The sequence below is a fragment of the Oncorhynchus mykiss genome, chromosome 24 (assembly GCF_013265735.2).
Source record: "Oncorhynchus mykiss isolate Arlee chromosome 24, USDA_OmykA_1.1, whole genome shotgun sequence".
In the NCBI taxonomy this organism is placed as follows: Eukaryota; Metazoa; Chordata; class Actinopteri; order Salmoniformes; family Salmonidae; genus Oncorhynchus; species Oncorhynchus mykiss.
In genome coordinates this window covers 33,084,217-33,096,819 of record NC_048588.1, presented here as the reverse complement: position 1 = coordinate 33,096,819, position 12,603 = coordinate 33,084,217, and the positions used below count along the sequence as shown (strand labels likewise).

At 47.1% G+C, this 12,603-nt stretch overlaps 1 protein-coding gene across 4 annotated transcripts in view; it reads left to right on the top strand.

Annotated features, from left to right (window-relative positions):
• LOC110503411 (cytoplasmic dynein 2 heavy chain 1) overlaps window positions 1-12,603 on the top strand; it is a 225,706-nt gene that overhangs the window by 55,464 nt on the left and 157,639 nt on the right. For 3 of the 4 annotated variants that reach the window (XM_036961598.1, XM_036961599.1, XM_036961601.1), the window contains exons 44-53: window positions 18-277; window positions 1,153-1,399; window positions 4,478-4,629; window positions 6,626-6,770; window positions 7,020-7,122; window positions 8,930-9,094; window positions 9,244-9,371; window positions 9,448-9,696; window positions 10,680-10,788; window positions 11,219-11,332. In XM_036961598.1, the coding sequence (XP_036817493.1) occupies window positions 18-277; window positions 1,153-1,399; window positions 4,478-4,629; window positions 6,626-6,770; window positions 7,020-7,122; window positions 8,930-9,094; window positions 9,244-9,371; window positions 9,448-9,696; window positions 10,680-10,788; window positions 11,219-11,332 (1,672 nt within the window). The remainder of the gene's footprint in view (window positions 1-17; window positions 278-1,152; window positions 1,400-4,477; window positions 4,630-6,625; window positions 6,771-7,019; window positions 7,123-8,929; window positions 9,095-9,243; window positions 9,372-9,447; window positions 9,697-10,679; window positions 10,789-11,218; window positions 11,333-12,603) is intronic. The other variant, XM_036961600.1, reaches the window with a different exon arrangement.

Below are 12,603 nucleotides of genomic sequence, written 5' to 3'. Positions count from 1 at the left end.
GTGTGCATTCCCTGCAGGTGCTGGTCTGGGCTAGAGAGAGCCCTCCTGACCCGAGGAAGCCCCTGGACACCTACTTTGACCCTGAGTCTGGCCGGCTGTGTGTGTACACTCTGGAACGTCCTGACGGCCTCAGCCTGGAAGAGCTCACACACACTCACACACTCCCCGTCATCCAGACCCCCGACATGCAGAGAGGACTGCACTGCTTCTCCCACTGGCTCTCCTCCCAGCACAGACAACCCTTCATACTGGTGGGGCCTGAGGGCTGTGGCAAGGGGTAAACGTATACACACAAACACACACACACAGGATGTATAATACACTCTAGCCAGATCATGCACAACCTCCTCTTACTGTTCAGGGAGAACGGTATGACACACACACACACACACACACACGTATGTTTCCAGGCATGTTTTATTTAAGGCGTGACCTTTCTTAGAATAGCACAGCGGACTGAGGGGCAGGCGGGGGGAGGCTGAGACTTGTTGAATCTACAGTCATTACTGTCATCCCTGGGGCACCCAGTAGAGGGAGGGCATCTCTGATTGGCTTTTACACTCCACTTGAGCCACCCCCCTCCATGACACCCACAACCCTAATCTCGCTGAAATGTCAGGGCGTCATGGAAACGCTTGTCATCCCTGTCTGATGAAAAAACATCAAATTAATTTCCACTGCTGTGCTCAGGCACGCACGCACGCACACGCGCGCACACACACAGACACACACATCCCAATTATCCTATCTCACAAAATGTCCCCCCTCGCCCTGAGGTTTTTCTCACAAATTCGGTTAAACAGACCCCTGCGGCATCAACACTTTTCAATACAGAGTTAATTCTCCTCTCTCCTCCCTCCTATCTCTTCCTCTGTCATCTCCTCTTCATCCTCTGATATCTAACCTCTGTAATGACTCATGTCCTCCTTCAATGTTATGGTCTGGCTTCTCTATTTGGCATTTAGCCTATGTTCTGCCAACACTGTGTCTGTGTTAATGTGTGTGTGTGTTAAGTTGTGTATGTGATAAAATGTGTGTGTGTGTGTTAATGTGCGTGCGTGTGTGTGTGTGTTAATGTGCGTGTGTGTGTGTGTGTTAATTTGTGTGTGTGTGTGTGTGTGTTCATTTGTGTGTCTGTGTGTTCTCCTCCAGTATGCTGCTGCGCTATGCATTCTCTCGGCTGCGTTCCACCCAGGTAGCGGTGGTCCACTGTAGCGCCCAGACCTCGTCTCGTCACGTCCTCCAGAAGCTCAGTCAGACCTGCCTGCTGCTCAGTTCCAACACGGGACGCGCCTACAGACCCAAACACTGTGAGAACCTGGTCCTCTACCTCAAAGACATCAACCTGCCCAAGCCTGACAAGTGGGGCACCAGCAACCTCATAGCCTTCTTACAGCAGGTACACACTACACTACAATACAGCACAGTACACTACAATACACTGCAATTCAGTATTCTACAATACAGCACAATACAGTAAAATACACTCCAATACAATACAGCACAATACACTACAATACAATGCACTACAGTACAGTACAGCACAATACAATACAATACATTACAATACAGTACAGGACAATACAATACAATACATTACAATAAATTACAATAGAGCACAATACACTACAACACACTGCAACATCACAATACACTAGAATACAATACAGTACAATAAAGCACAAAACACTACACTACAATTTATCATAAAACAATACACTACAATACAATACACTACAATACAATACACTACAATACAATACACTACAATACAATGCAGCACAACAAACTACAATACACTACAATACAATACACTACAATACACTACAATACAATACAATACAATACAATACAATACAATACAATACAATACACTACAATACAATACACTACAATACAATACACTACACTACAATACAATACAATACACTACAATACAATACACTACAATACAATACACTACAATACAATACACTACAATACAATACACTACAATACAATGCAGCACAACAAACTACAATATACTACAATACAATACACTACAATATAGCACATGTTGGAGTCTGCTGATGATCTTGTAGAGGTCAAGTCAGGGAACCAGCCTGAGTCTTATAGCCTCTGGACTTCTCCTCGTCCCGTCTGTGTAGCAGCCATTTGGCTGATGCCTCAGCAGCTCTGGGCTCCAGAAAGATCACCACAAGTTCAGAATATTAGCCAGTCGTCCTCACTAAGAGCCCTCTGCCTCAGAGCTGATGTAGTCCTCTAGCTGCCATTCCTCTCAGGTGTTTCAGGCCACCCCTTAAATTACTCAATGTTCTCAAAAGATCAGGAATTGGCAGCCAGGAGAAACAAAAAAGATGTTGCTGTGTCCAGATGCATTTTTCAAACAAATACTGTACAACGTAACGCAACGTAACGCAGCCCAACGTACCGCAGCCCAACGTAACGCAACGCAGCCCAACGTAACGCAACGCAGCCCAACGTAACGCACCGCAGCCCAACGTACCGCAGCCCAACGTAACGCAACGCAGCCCAACGTAACGCAACGCAGCCCAACGTAACGCAACGCAGCCCAACGTAACGCAACGCAGCCCAACGTAACGCAACGCAGCCCAACGTAACGCAACGCAGCCCAACGTAACGCAACGCAGCCCAACGTAACGCAACGCAGCCCAACGTAACGCAACGCAGCCCAACGTAACGCAACGCAGCCCAACGTAACGCAACGCAGCCCAACGTAACGCAACGCAGCCCAACGCAACGCAACGCAGCCCAACGCAACGCAACGCAGCCCAACGTAACGTAACGCAGCCCAACGTAACGCAACCCAACGTACCGCAGCCCAACGTAACGCAATGCAGCCCAACGTAACGCAATGCAGCCCAACGTAACGCAACGCAGCCCAACGTAACGCAACCCAGCCCAACGTAACGCAACGCAGCCCAACGTAACGCAATGCAGCCCAACGTAACGCAACGCAGCCCAACGTAACGTACCGCAGCCCAACGTAACGCAACGCAGCCCAACGTAACGCAACGCAGCCCAACGTAACGCAACGCAGCCCAACGTAACGCAACCCAGCCCAACGTAACGCAACCCAACGTAACGCAACCCAACGTAACGCAGCCCAACGTACCGCAGCCCAACGTACCGCAGCCCAACGTACCGCAGCCCAACGTACCGCAGCCCAACGTAACGCAATGCAGCCCAACGTAACGCAACGCAGCCCAACGTAACGCAACGCAGCCCAACGTAACGCAACGTAACGCAACCCAACGTAACGCAGCCCAACGTAACGCAGCCCAACGTACCGCAGCCCAACGTACCGCAGCCCAACGTACCGCAACGCAGCCCAACGTAACGCAACGCAGCCCAACGTAACGCAACGCAGCCCAACGTAACGCAACGCAGCCCAACGTAACGCAACGCAGCCCAACGTAACGCAACGCAGCCCAACGTAACGCAACGCAGCCCAACGCAACGCAGCCCAACGCAACGCAGCCCAACGTAACGCAGCCCAACGTAACGCAGCCCAACGTAACGCAGCCCAACGTAACGCAGCCCAACGTAACGCAGCCCAACGTAACGCAGCCCAACGTAACGCAGCCCAACGTAACGCAGCCCAACGTAACGCAGCCCAACGTACCGCAGCCCAACGTAACGCAGCCCAACGTAACGCAGCCCAACGTACCGCAGCCCAACGTACCGCAGCCCAACGTAACACAGCCCAACGTAACGCAGCCCAAATACAACACAACACAACTCAATGCAATACAACACAACTCAGTGCAATACAACACAACACAACACAACTCAGTGCAATACAACACAACACAACTCAGTGCAATACAACACAACACAACACAACTCAGTGCAATACAACACAACACAACTCAATGCAACACAACATAACACAACTCAGTGCAATACAACACAACTCAATGCAATACAACACAACACAACTCAATGCAATACAACACAACACAACTCAATGCAATACAACATAACACAACTCAGTGCAATACAACACAACACAACTCAATGCAATACAACACAACACAACACAACTCAATGCAATACAACATAACACAACTCAGTGCAATACAACACAACTCAATGCAATACAACACAACACAACTCAATGCAATACAACACAACACAACTCAATGCAATACAACATAACACAACTCAGTGCAATACAACACAACACAACTCAATGCAATACAACACAACACAACACAACTCAATGCAATACAACATAACACAACTCAGTGCAATACAACACAACACAACTCAGTGCAATACAACACAACACAACTCAATGCAATACAACATAACACAACTCAATGCAATACAACACAACTCAATGCAATACAACACTGAAAATACATTATTTCTTGATCGATGGGTAAGACAGAAATTAGTCAAGCTGTCATAACGTGACAGAGTTCTCCTCCCTCCCCCTTGTGTGTTCTAGGTGCTGACGTACCATGGGTTCTATGATGAGAACCTGGATTGGGTGGGTCTGGAGAACGTCCAGGTGGTGGCCTCCATGTCAACAGGAGGCGCTGTGGGACGACACACACTCACCTCTCGCTTCACCTCCATTGTGCGCATCTGCACCATAGAGTGAGTAGGGACACAGACACAGACCAGTATGTGAGCTGGAGCAGAGCGAGGAGCAGAGTGTACCCATTTGTTCAGCATCCCCAGTTGCTCTGTAAGAGGGGTCAAAAGGTTGTTTCGCATCCCCAGTAGCTCTGTAAGAGGAGTCAAAAGGTTGTTTCGCATCCCCAGTAGCTCTGTAAGAGGAGTCAAAAGGTTGTTCAGCATCCCCAGTTGCTCTGTAAGAGGGGTCAAAAGGTTGTTTCGCATCCCCAGTAGCTCTGTAAGAGGGGTCAAAAGGTTGTTCAGCATCCCCAGTAGCTCTGTAAGAGGGGTTAAAAGGTTGTTCAGCATCCCCAGTAGCTCTGTAAGAGGGGTCAAAAGGTTGTTTCGCATCCCCAGTAGCTCTGTAAGAGGGGTCAAAAGGTTGTTCAGCATCCCCAGTTGCTCTGTAAGAGGAGTCAAAAGGTTGTTCAGCATCCCCAGTTGCTCTGTAAGAGGGGTCAAAAGGTTGTTTCGCATCCCCAGTAGCTCTGTAAGAGGGGTCAAAAGGTTGTTTCGCATCCCCAGTTGCTCTGTAAGAGGGGTCAAAAGGTTGTTTCGCATCCCCAGTAGCTCTGTAAGAGGGGTCAAAAGGTTGTTTCGCATCCCCAGTTGCTCTGTAAGAGGGGTCAAAAGGTTGTTTCGCATCCCCAGTAGCTCTGTAAGAGGGGTCAAAAGGTTGTTTCGCATCCCCAGTAGCTCTGTAAGAGGGGTCAAAAGGTTGTTCAGCATCCCCAGTAGCTCTGTAAGAGGGGTCAAAAGGTTGTTTCGCATCCCCAGTAGCTCTGTAAGAGGGGTCAAAAGGTTGTTCAGCATCCCCAGCAGCTCTGTAAGAGGAGTCAAAAGGTTGTTTCGCATCCCCAGTTGCTCTGTAAGGGGGGTCAAAAGGTTGTTTCGCATCCCCAGTAGCTCTGTAAGAGGGGTCAAAAGGTTGTTTCGCATCCCCAGTAGCTCTGTAAGAGGGGTCAAAAGGTTGTTTAGCATCCCCAGTTGCTCTGTAAGAGGGGTCAAAAGGTTGTTCAGCATCCCCAGCAGCTCTGTAAGAGGGGTCAAAAGGTTGTTCAGCATCCCTGGTAGCTCTGTAAGAGGGGTCAAAAGGTTGTTCAGCATCCCCAGTAGCTCTATAAGAGTGGCCAAAAGGTTGTCTCGCATCCCCAGTAGCTCTGTAAGAGGGGTCAAAAGGTTGTTCAGCATCCCCAGTAGCTCTGCAAGAGGGGTCAAAAGGTTGTTCAGCATCCCCAGCAGCTCTGTAAGAGGGGTCAAAAGGTTGTCTCGCATCCCCAGTAGCTCTGTAAGAGGAGAGAGGATGTTATCCGCTATTGGCCGGCTCTCCAGGCACCGTAGACTTGTGGCCTCGTGTTTCTAAGCAGTTATTCGAAGGCACTGTAGACTGAGCCTAATAATTAATTTGTATTTAATTCAATGGAGGTCACAGCCTGTATGCGCAATTTATAGACTGTAATGATTTAATACAACGAATGTTGTTTAAATACTGAGCTCTTAAAGTCCCTACCAGGCTAGTGTGTCACACTCGCTAATGCTTCACAATGTATTTCTTTGTAGGCTCTAGCCTTGAAATAATTGAAATAATATAACCTAAATAATTAATTTCTGTTCTTTCTTAGTCTCCCTGTCTGGCTCCTGACCTATTTAGAGACCTATTTAGAGAGTTTATATGCTGTTTAATATGACATGTAGACTATTTGAAATGATGAGCGCTACTTACATTCTCTTTTTCATGTTTATATAATACTTTTTATTCAAATCATATGGTTTGATTTTAATACTTCAAAACCAAAGGGTAGGTCCAGGCAGTCACAAAAACTATATGGGTGTTGGTTAAATGAATTGAGCGAATTTGGAGTGGCAGCCCCCCCCCCCCCCCCCTGTGAGTGAGGAGCTGCTCAACTGCTCAACTCTCCTCACATACATGCACACATGCACGCACGCACACACTGACACTTGCTCTCTTCTCTAGTTATCCAGACAGGGAGCAGCTCCAGACCATCTACTCAGCGTACCTGCAGCCTGTTCTCCAGAGGAGCCTTGGGAGCCAGGCAGCCTGGGCCAGCACTGGGAAAACACACCAGCTAGCAGGGTCTCTGGTACAGGTCTATGAACAGGTGTGTGTGCTGTCTCAGATGAGTTCATGTGTTATCAGAGTAAAGCTTCAGCGTTAAGCTGCTCTAGTCTTTCCAAGCAGCAGCTTTAGATTAGACTGCTGTTATCACAGCACTTACTTACTGCCTTATATCTAATCCTCACTCTTAGGGAGGCAAATCTAAACCACACACACACCTGTGTAATAATTGGCTGTATTGTGTGTGTGTGTGTGTGTGTGTGTGTGTGTATTTCTATCTCTCTGGTCTCAGGTGAAGGCGAAGTTCACGGTGGATGACCACAGTCACTACCTGTTCACTCCGTGTGTCCTCACCCAGTGGGTGCTCAGCATGCTGCGATACGACCTGTCCGCAGGTGAGTCAACCACAACAGCACGGTCAAAGCACGAGGTCAGATCACACCTCACACTACTGCCTCTGCTTCTACGGCTCATTGTCCACTGGGACCTATAGTCAGACCACGTTGTTAAACCACGTGGTCAGATCACAATCACCACACCAGGGTTTCCCCTTGGTTAATTTTGCTTGCTTCACAGAACCGGGGTTATTTCAGTAACCTCCAGTAGCTGCTAGATACGTCTGTAATAAACATAATGGTTTCTGTTTTCTTCCAACACATGTGGCTCTTTTTTTTTTAAATGGTTTAAGCTAGAAAATATTATGACCCCATCACTGAAAGATAAGACTCTCAGGAACACATATGGACTTCCTGTTTCCCTCTACTATGCCCACAAGCCGTTAGAACAGAGTGGACAAGACCAGGAACTAAATCAGACCCGGGGAAAAAATATCATTATCACTTGATGGTCTTCTGAACTTCCCAATACCTTTCTGATGCATTTCAGTCACGTTAAACCATACTGCATTCAGATTGAATTACTCTCCAAAATACTGTCAGACTGATTTGTAATAGACTGTCATAGGCCAAATAAACATTGGCCGTTGATTACCTAACTTTGTTTTACAAGGTGGGGTATAAAGATGAGGACGCGGGCCCAAACAGTTTGGGAACCCTTGCACTACACACATCTTTTTTTTGGGACCCATTTTAAGTTGTCCCCAAAAAGTTTCATTTCTTACTGCAATACTTCATACTGCTAATTGCATGGGTTTTCTCTGTTGTTGCTGACTTCTCGTCGAAAACGTCTCATTATTTGGTAACGGTAACTTTATACTGTACTGGCCTTTGATTCTAGTTGCTGTTGGATATTTCAGAATATCTTCTGAAAGTCAGTAGTTCTCTCCCTTTCTCCTGCATTCACCATCTCTTTCTTCCTCTCCCCTGTTCTGCTCCCTCTGTTGCCCGTCTCTCTCTCTCTGTCATCATTCCGTTCTCTGTCCTCCTTCATCTCTCCCTCTGTCACTCCCTCCCTCCCTCTTGCAATGTGTTCTCCCTGTGATAGGGAGTCCAATCATTAATTTTAATTAAAAGCGTTTGCTGACAAACTTATTTTTTTCCATGACTCATCGTTTTTTTGCTCTCCTCTCTCCTGCTGCTTACCTTTTCTACACGGTATGTCACAACGCCCTCTCTCATCACTTCAACTCTCTTCTCTGGTGTGTTAGTGTGTGTACACTGAGCTGTCTTGATGCTGCGTGTCTTTTTGTGGTATGGTATAATGTAGTAGTATCCACCGAGTGGACAAAAACATTAAGAACACCTGCTCTTTCAATGACACAGACTGACCAGGTGAATCCAGGTGAAAGCTATGACCCCTTATTGATGTTACTTGTTAAAACCTCTTCAATCAGTGTAAATGAAGGGAAGGAGACAGGTTAAAGAAGGATTGTGTATGTGTGCCATTCAGAGGGTGAATGGGCAAGACAAAAGATTTAAGTGCCTTTGAACGGGGTATGGTAGTAGGTGCCAGGCGCACCAGTTTGTGCCAAGAACTGCAACGCTGCTGGGTTTTTCACGCTCAACAGTTTCCCGTGTGTATCAAGAATGGTCCAAAACCCAAAGAACATCCAGCCAACTTTACACAACTGTGGGAAGCATTGGAGTCAACATGGGCCAGCATCCCTGTGGAACACCTTGTAGAGTCCATGCCCCAACATATTGAGGCTGTTCGGGGGGGGGGTGGTATGCGCGCAACACAATATTAGGAAGGTGTTTTTGAATGTTTTGTCCAGTGTGTATTAACCCCTGTCTTTGTCTGTAGGGAACTGTAATATAACAGACTCAGTGTTGGAGGTGGTAGCCTATGAGGCCAAGAGGCTGTTCAGAGACAGACTGGTGTCCTCTAAAGACATCCACTCCTTTGACAACATCCTCTCCTCTGTCATACGAGGTGACTGGGGCTCCGACGCACTCGACAACATGACAGGTAAAACGCACACATCTCAGGGCTCCTCTCCCTCGACAGAGTGGCTCTATATACTGTATGACTGTGGGTTCTCTGTGGTTGGGTTCTCTGGGAAATGGGTTTGTGTGTGTATTTAACAGTGTGTATAACTGTGTATTTTCTCCCTGCAGATGGTTTCTATGTGACGTGGGGTGCGTCTGAGGGAGGGGGAGTGATGGCCCCTGGTCAGTCCCTGCCCCCCCACGGTAAATCTTTGGGACGCCTCGACTTTGCCGACCTACGCCAGGTCATACACAAGGTCAGTGTCGGTGTGTGTTTGTATTGTGTAGGACAGGGAGAGAGTGTGTGTACTAATGTATCTCTGCCTTCTGTAGGGAGCGGTTCTGTATGGTCGTGACAACAGGGAGTTGGATCTGCTGTTGTTCTGGGAGGTGTGTCACTTTGTGTCTCGTGTGGACCGCGTCCTGAGTCGACCGGGGGGCTCTCTGCTCCTGGCCGGGCGCAGCGGGGTGGGGCGACGCACCGCCACATCCCTGGTCTCACACATGCATGGATACACACTCTACACACCCAAGATCTCCCGCGGATACTCACTCAAACACTTCAACAATGACCTGAAGAACGTAAGATGTCATACCTCTGTCTGTCTGTCTGTCTCTGTGACCTAATGTTTTAGTGTGCAGTGTTTCCCCTATATTCGTTTAGCCGAGGTAGACTTATTTTATTCGATTTCTTTAAACTTTTTTGAAATGGAAAACCTTTTTCAGTGTTAACTTTCACTACTAAAACCAGATATAACGTTTGTAGAAAAGATAATGGACCTATTTCTGTTTTTATAAGATCGTTGAGAACTAACAATCACCAAAATTAGTCAGGGAGAATCAAAAATTCCAAAGATGTCATGGCATGGGGCATTCATTTTGTTATTATGTTTTAGTCACTCCGATAGCATAAGAACATGGCATAAGCCACTGCAAAATATGTAGAATTGTTGGAAATTGGCTTTAAAACATCACATTCTCTCTCTTCCCCATTCCAAAATATCTAGATTTATTGGAAATTAGCTTTAAAATGGCACATTTCCTCTCGGCCCAATGCCAAAATGTGTAGAATTGCAGGAAATGTGCTTTAAAATAGCAAAATGTTGTCTCTGCGGCCAAGAGGAGGGTCTCTAAAATGTTCAGTTGGAGACCACTCCATTGGTCACGCCCACTGTCACACTCCTACCACGCTCACCCTCTATGCCCCATTTCAGTCCAGAAAAAATGACAAGTTACAAGGTATATTTGTAGAATTTGATGCATTCAGTCTTTTTGGGGTTTTTCCATGAGGTAAATGCAGATGGGCAACCTCATGCTTCAGACTATTTATTTAAAGTCGCTTTGTTGCATCAGTTGGGCTACAGAAATAATATTTCAGATGGTGTCACGGGGGTGAATGCCCCCGGACACCCCCCCCCCCCCCCCCCCCCCCCTAACGTTACCACTGCTGCTGAAAGTAAATCATAGGGAAACACTGGTGTGTGTAAGGCAAAGCTGGACAAGGCAAAGCGTGCTGCAAATCACACACACCTGACACCTGACTGTGTGTGTTCTTGTCTGTGTAGGTGATGCAGCTGGCAGGTCTGGACGGCCAACAGGTGGTGCTGTTGCTGGAGGATTATCAGTTTGTCCACCCAGCCTTCCTGGAGATGGTCAACAGCCTGCTGTCCTCTGGTCAGTCGCATATAAACAACTACACAAATGGAATACACAATGTCTGATGATGAATAAAATCAAATGAAACCATGTGTCATAAATCCCAGGTGAGGTGCTGAGTCTGTACTCTTTCAGTTTAAAGTGATTTGTGTTGTAGATGAGGTACTGGTCTGGGGCCTGTACTGTACTGAGTTCAGTGTTATATGTGTTGTAGATGAGGTACTGGCCTGGGGCCTGTACTGTACTGAGTTCAGTGTTATATATGTTGTAGATGAGGTACTGGCCTGGGGCCTGTACTGTACTGAGTTCAGTGTTATATGTGTTGTAGATGAGGTACTGGCCTGGGGCCTGTACTGTACTGAGTTCAGTGTTATATGTGCTGTATATGAGGTACTGGCCTTGGGCCTGTACTGTACTGAGATCAGTGTTTGTTATATGTGTGTTGTAGGTGAGGTTCCAGGCCTGTACTCCCCAGAGGAGCTGGAGCCCCTCCTCTCCTCTCTCAAAGATCCTGCATCGCAGGACGGATTCACCGGACCCCTCTTCAACTACTTTGCCTACCGTGAGAGACTCATCTATCTAGCTACTCATCTACATGACATTACATTGTAGTCATTTAGCAGACGCTCTTATCCAAAGCGATTTATAGGAGCAATTAGGGTTAAGTGTCTTGCTGAAGGTCACATCGGCACATCTCCACATCCTCGGTTCTCTCATCTCCTCTCCCCCTCTCCCGTCCTCTCACTTCATCCCTCTCCTCCCCTGCGTTTATTGTGATCCTGTGTTTGTTCTGTAGACACTGCAGAATCAGATCAATAGATGTCTCTTCTTTCCGAGTTCCTCTGACTAAACTACTGGCCTTTCAGCTGGGGGGTAAATGGACAAGGACAGCAGTACACCAACCATTACACACTCTCTTTGTTTATTTTTCTTTGTTTCTCTCCCTTCATCTGTCTCTCTCTCTTTGTCTCTTTGTCTCTCTCTCTTTGTCTCTCTCTCTCTCTTTGTCTCTTTGTCTCTCTCTCTTTGTCTCTCTCTCTCTTTGTCTCTCTCTCTCTCTCTCTCTCTTTGTCTCTCTCTCTCTTTGTCTCTCTCTCTCTCTCTTTGTCTCGCTTTGTCTCTCTCTCTGTCTCTCCCTTTCAATTTCTCTCTCGCTCTCTCTCTCTCTCTCTTTGCTTCTCTCTTTGTCTCTCTCTCTGTCTCTCTCTCTCTTGTCTCTCTCTCTCTCTCTTGTCTCTCTTTCTCTCTCTCTCCCTTTCAATTTCTCTCTCTTTCTCTCTCTCTCTCTTTCTCACTCCCTCTCTGTCTCTCCTCTCTTTGTCTGTCTCTCGCTCTCTCTTTGTTTCTCTCTCTTTGTTTCTCTTTGTCTCTCCTCTCTCTCTTTTTGTCTCTCTCTCTCGCTCTCTCTCTCTTTGTCTCTCTCTATCTCTCTCTTTGTCTCTCTCTCTCTTTGGCGCTCTCTCTCGCTCTCTCGCTCTCTCTTTGTCTCTCTCTCTCTCGCTTTGTCTCTCTCTCTCCCTCTCTGTGTCTCTCCCTTTCAATTTCTCTCTCTCTCTCTCTCTCTCTCTCTCTCTCTCTTTCGCTCTCTCTTTGGCGCTCTCTCGCTCTCTCTGTCTCTCTCTCTCGCTTTGTCTCTCTCTCTCCCTCTCTCTCTCCCTTTCAATTTCTCTCTCTCTCTCTCTCTCTCTCTCTTTGTCTCTCTCTTGTCTCTCTCTTTGTCTCTCTCTTTGTCTCTCTCTCTTGGTCTCTCTTTGTCTCTCTCTCGCTCTCTCTTTATCTCTCTCTCTTTGTCTCTCTCTCTCTCTCTTTGTCTCTCGCTTTGTCTCTCTCTCG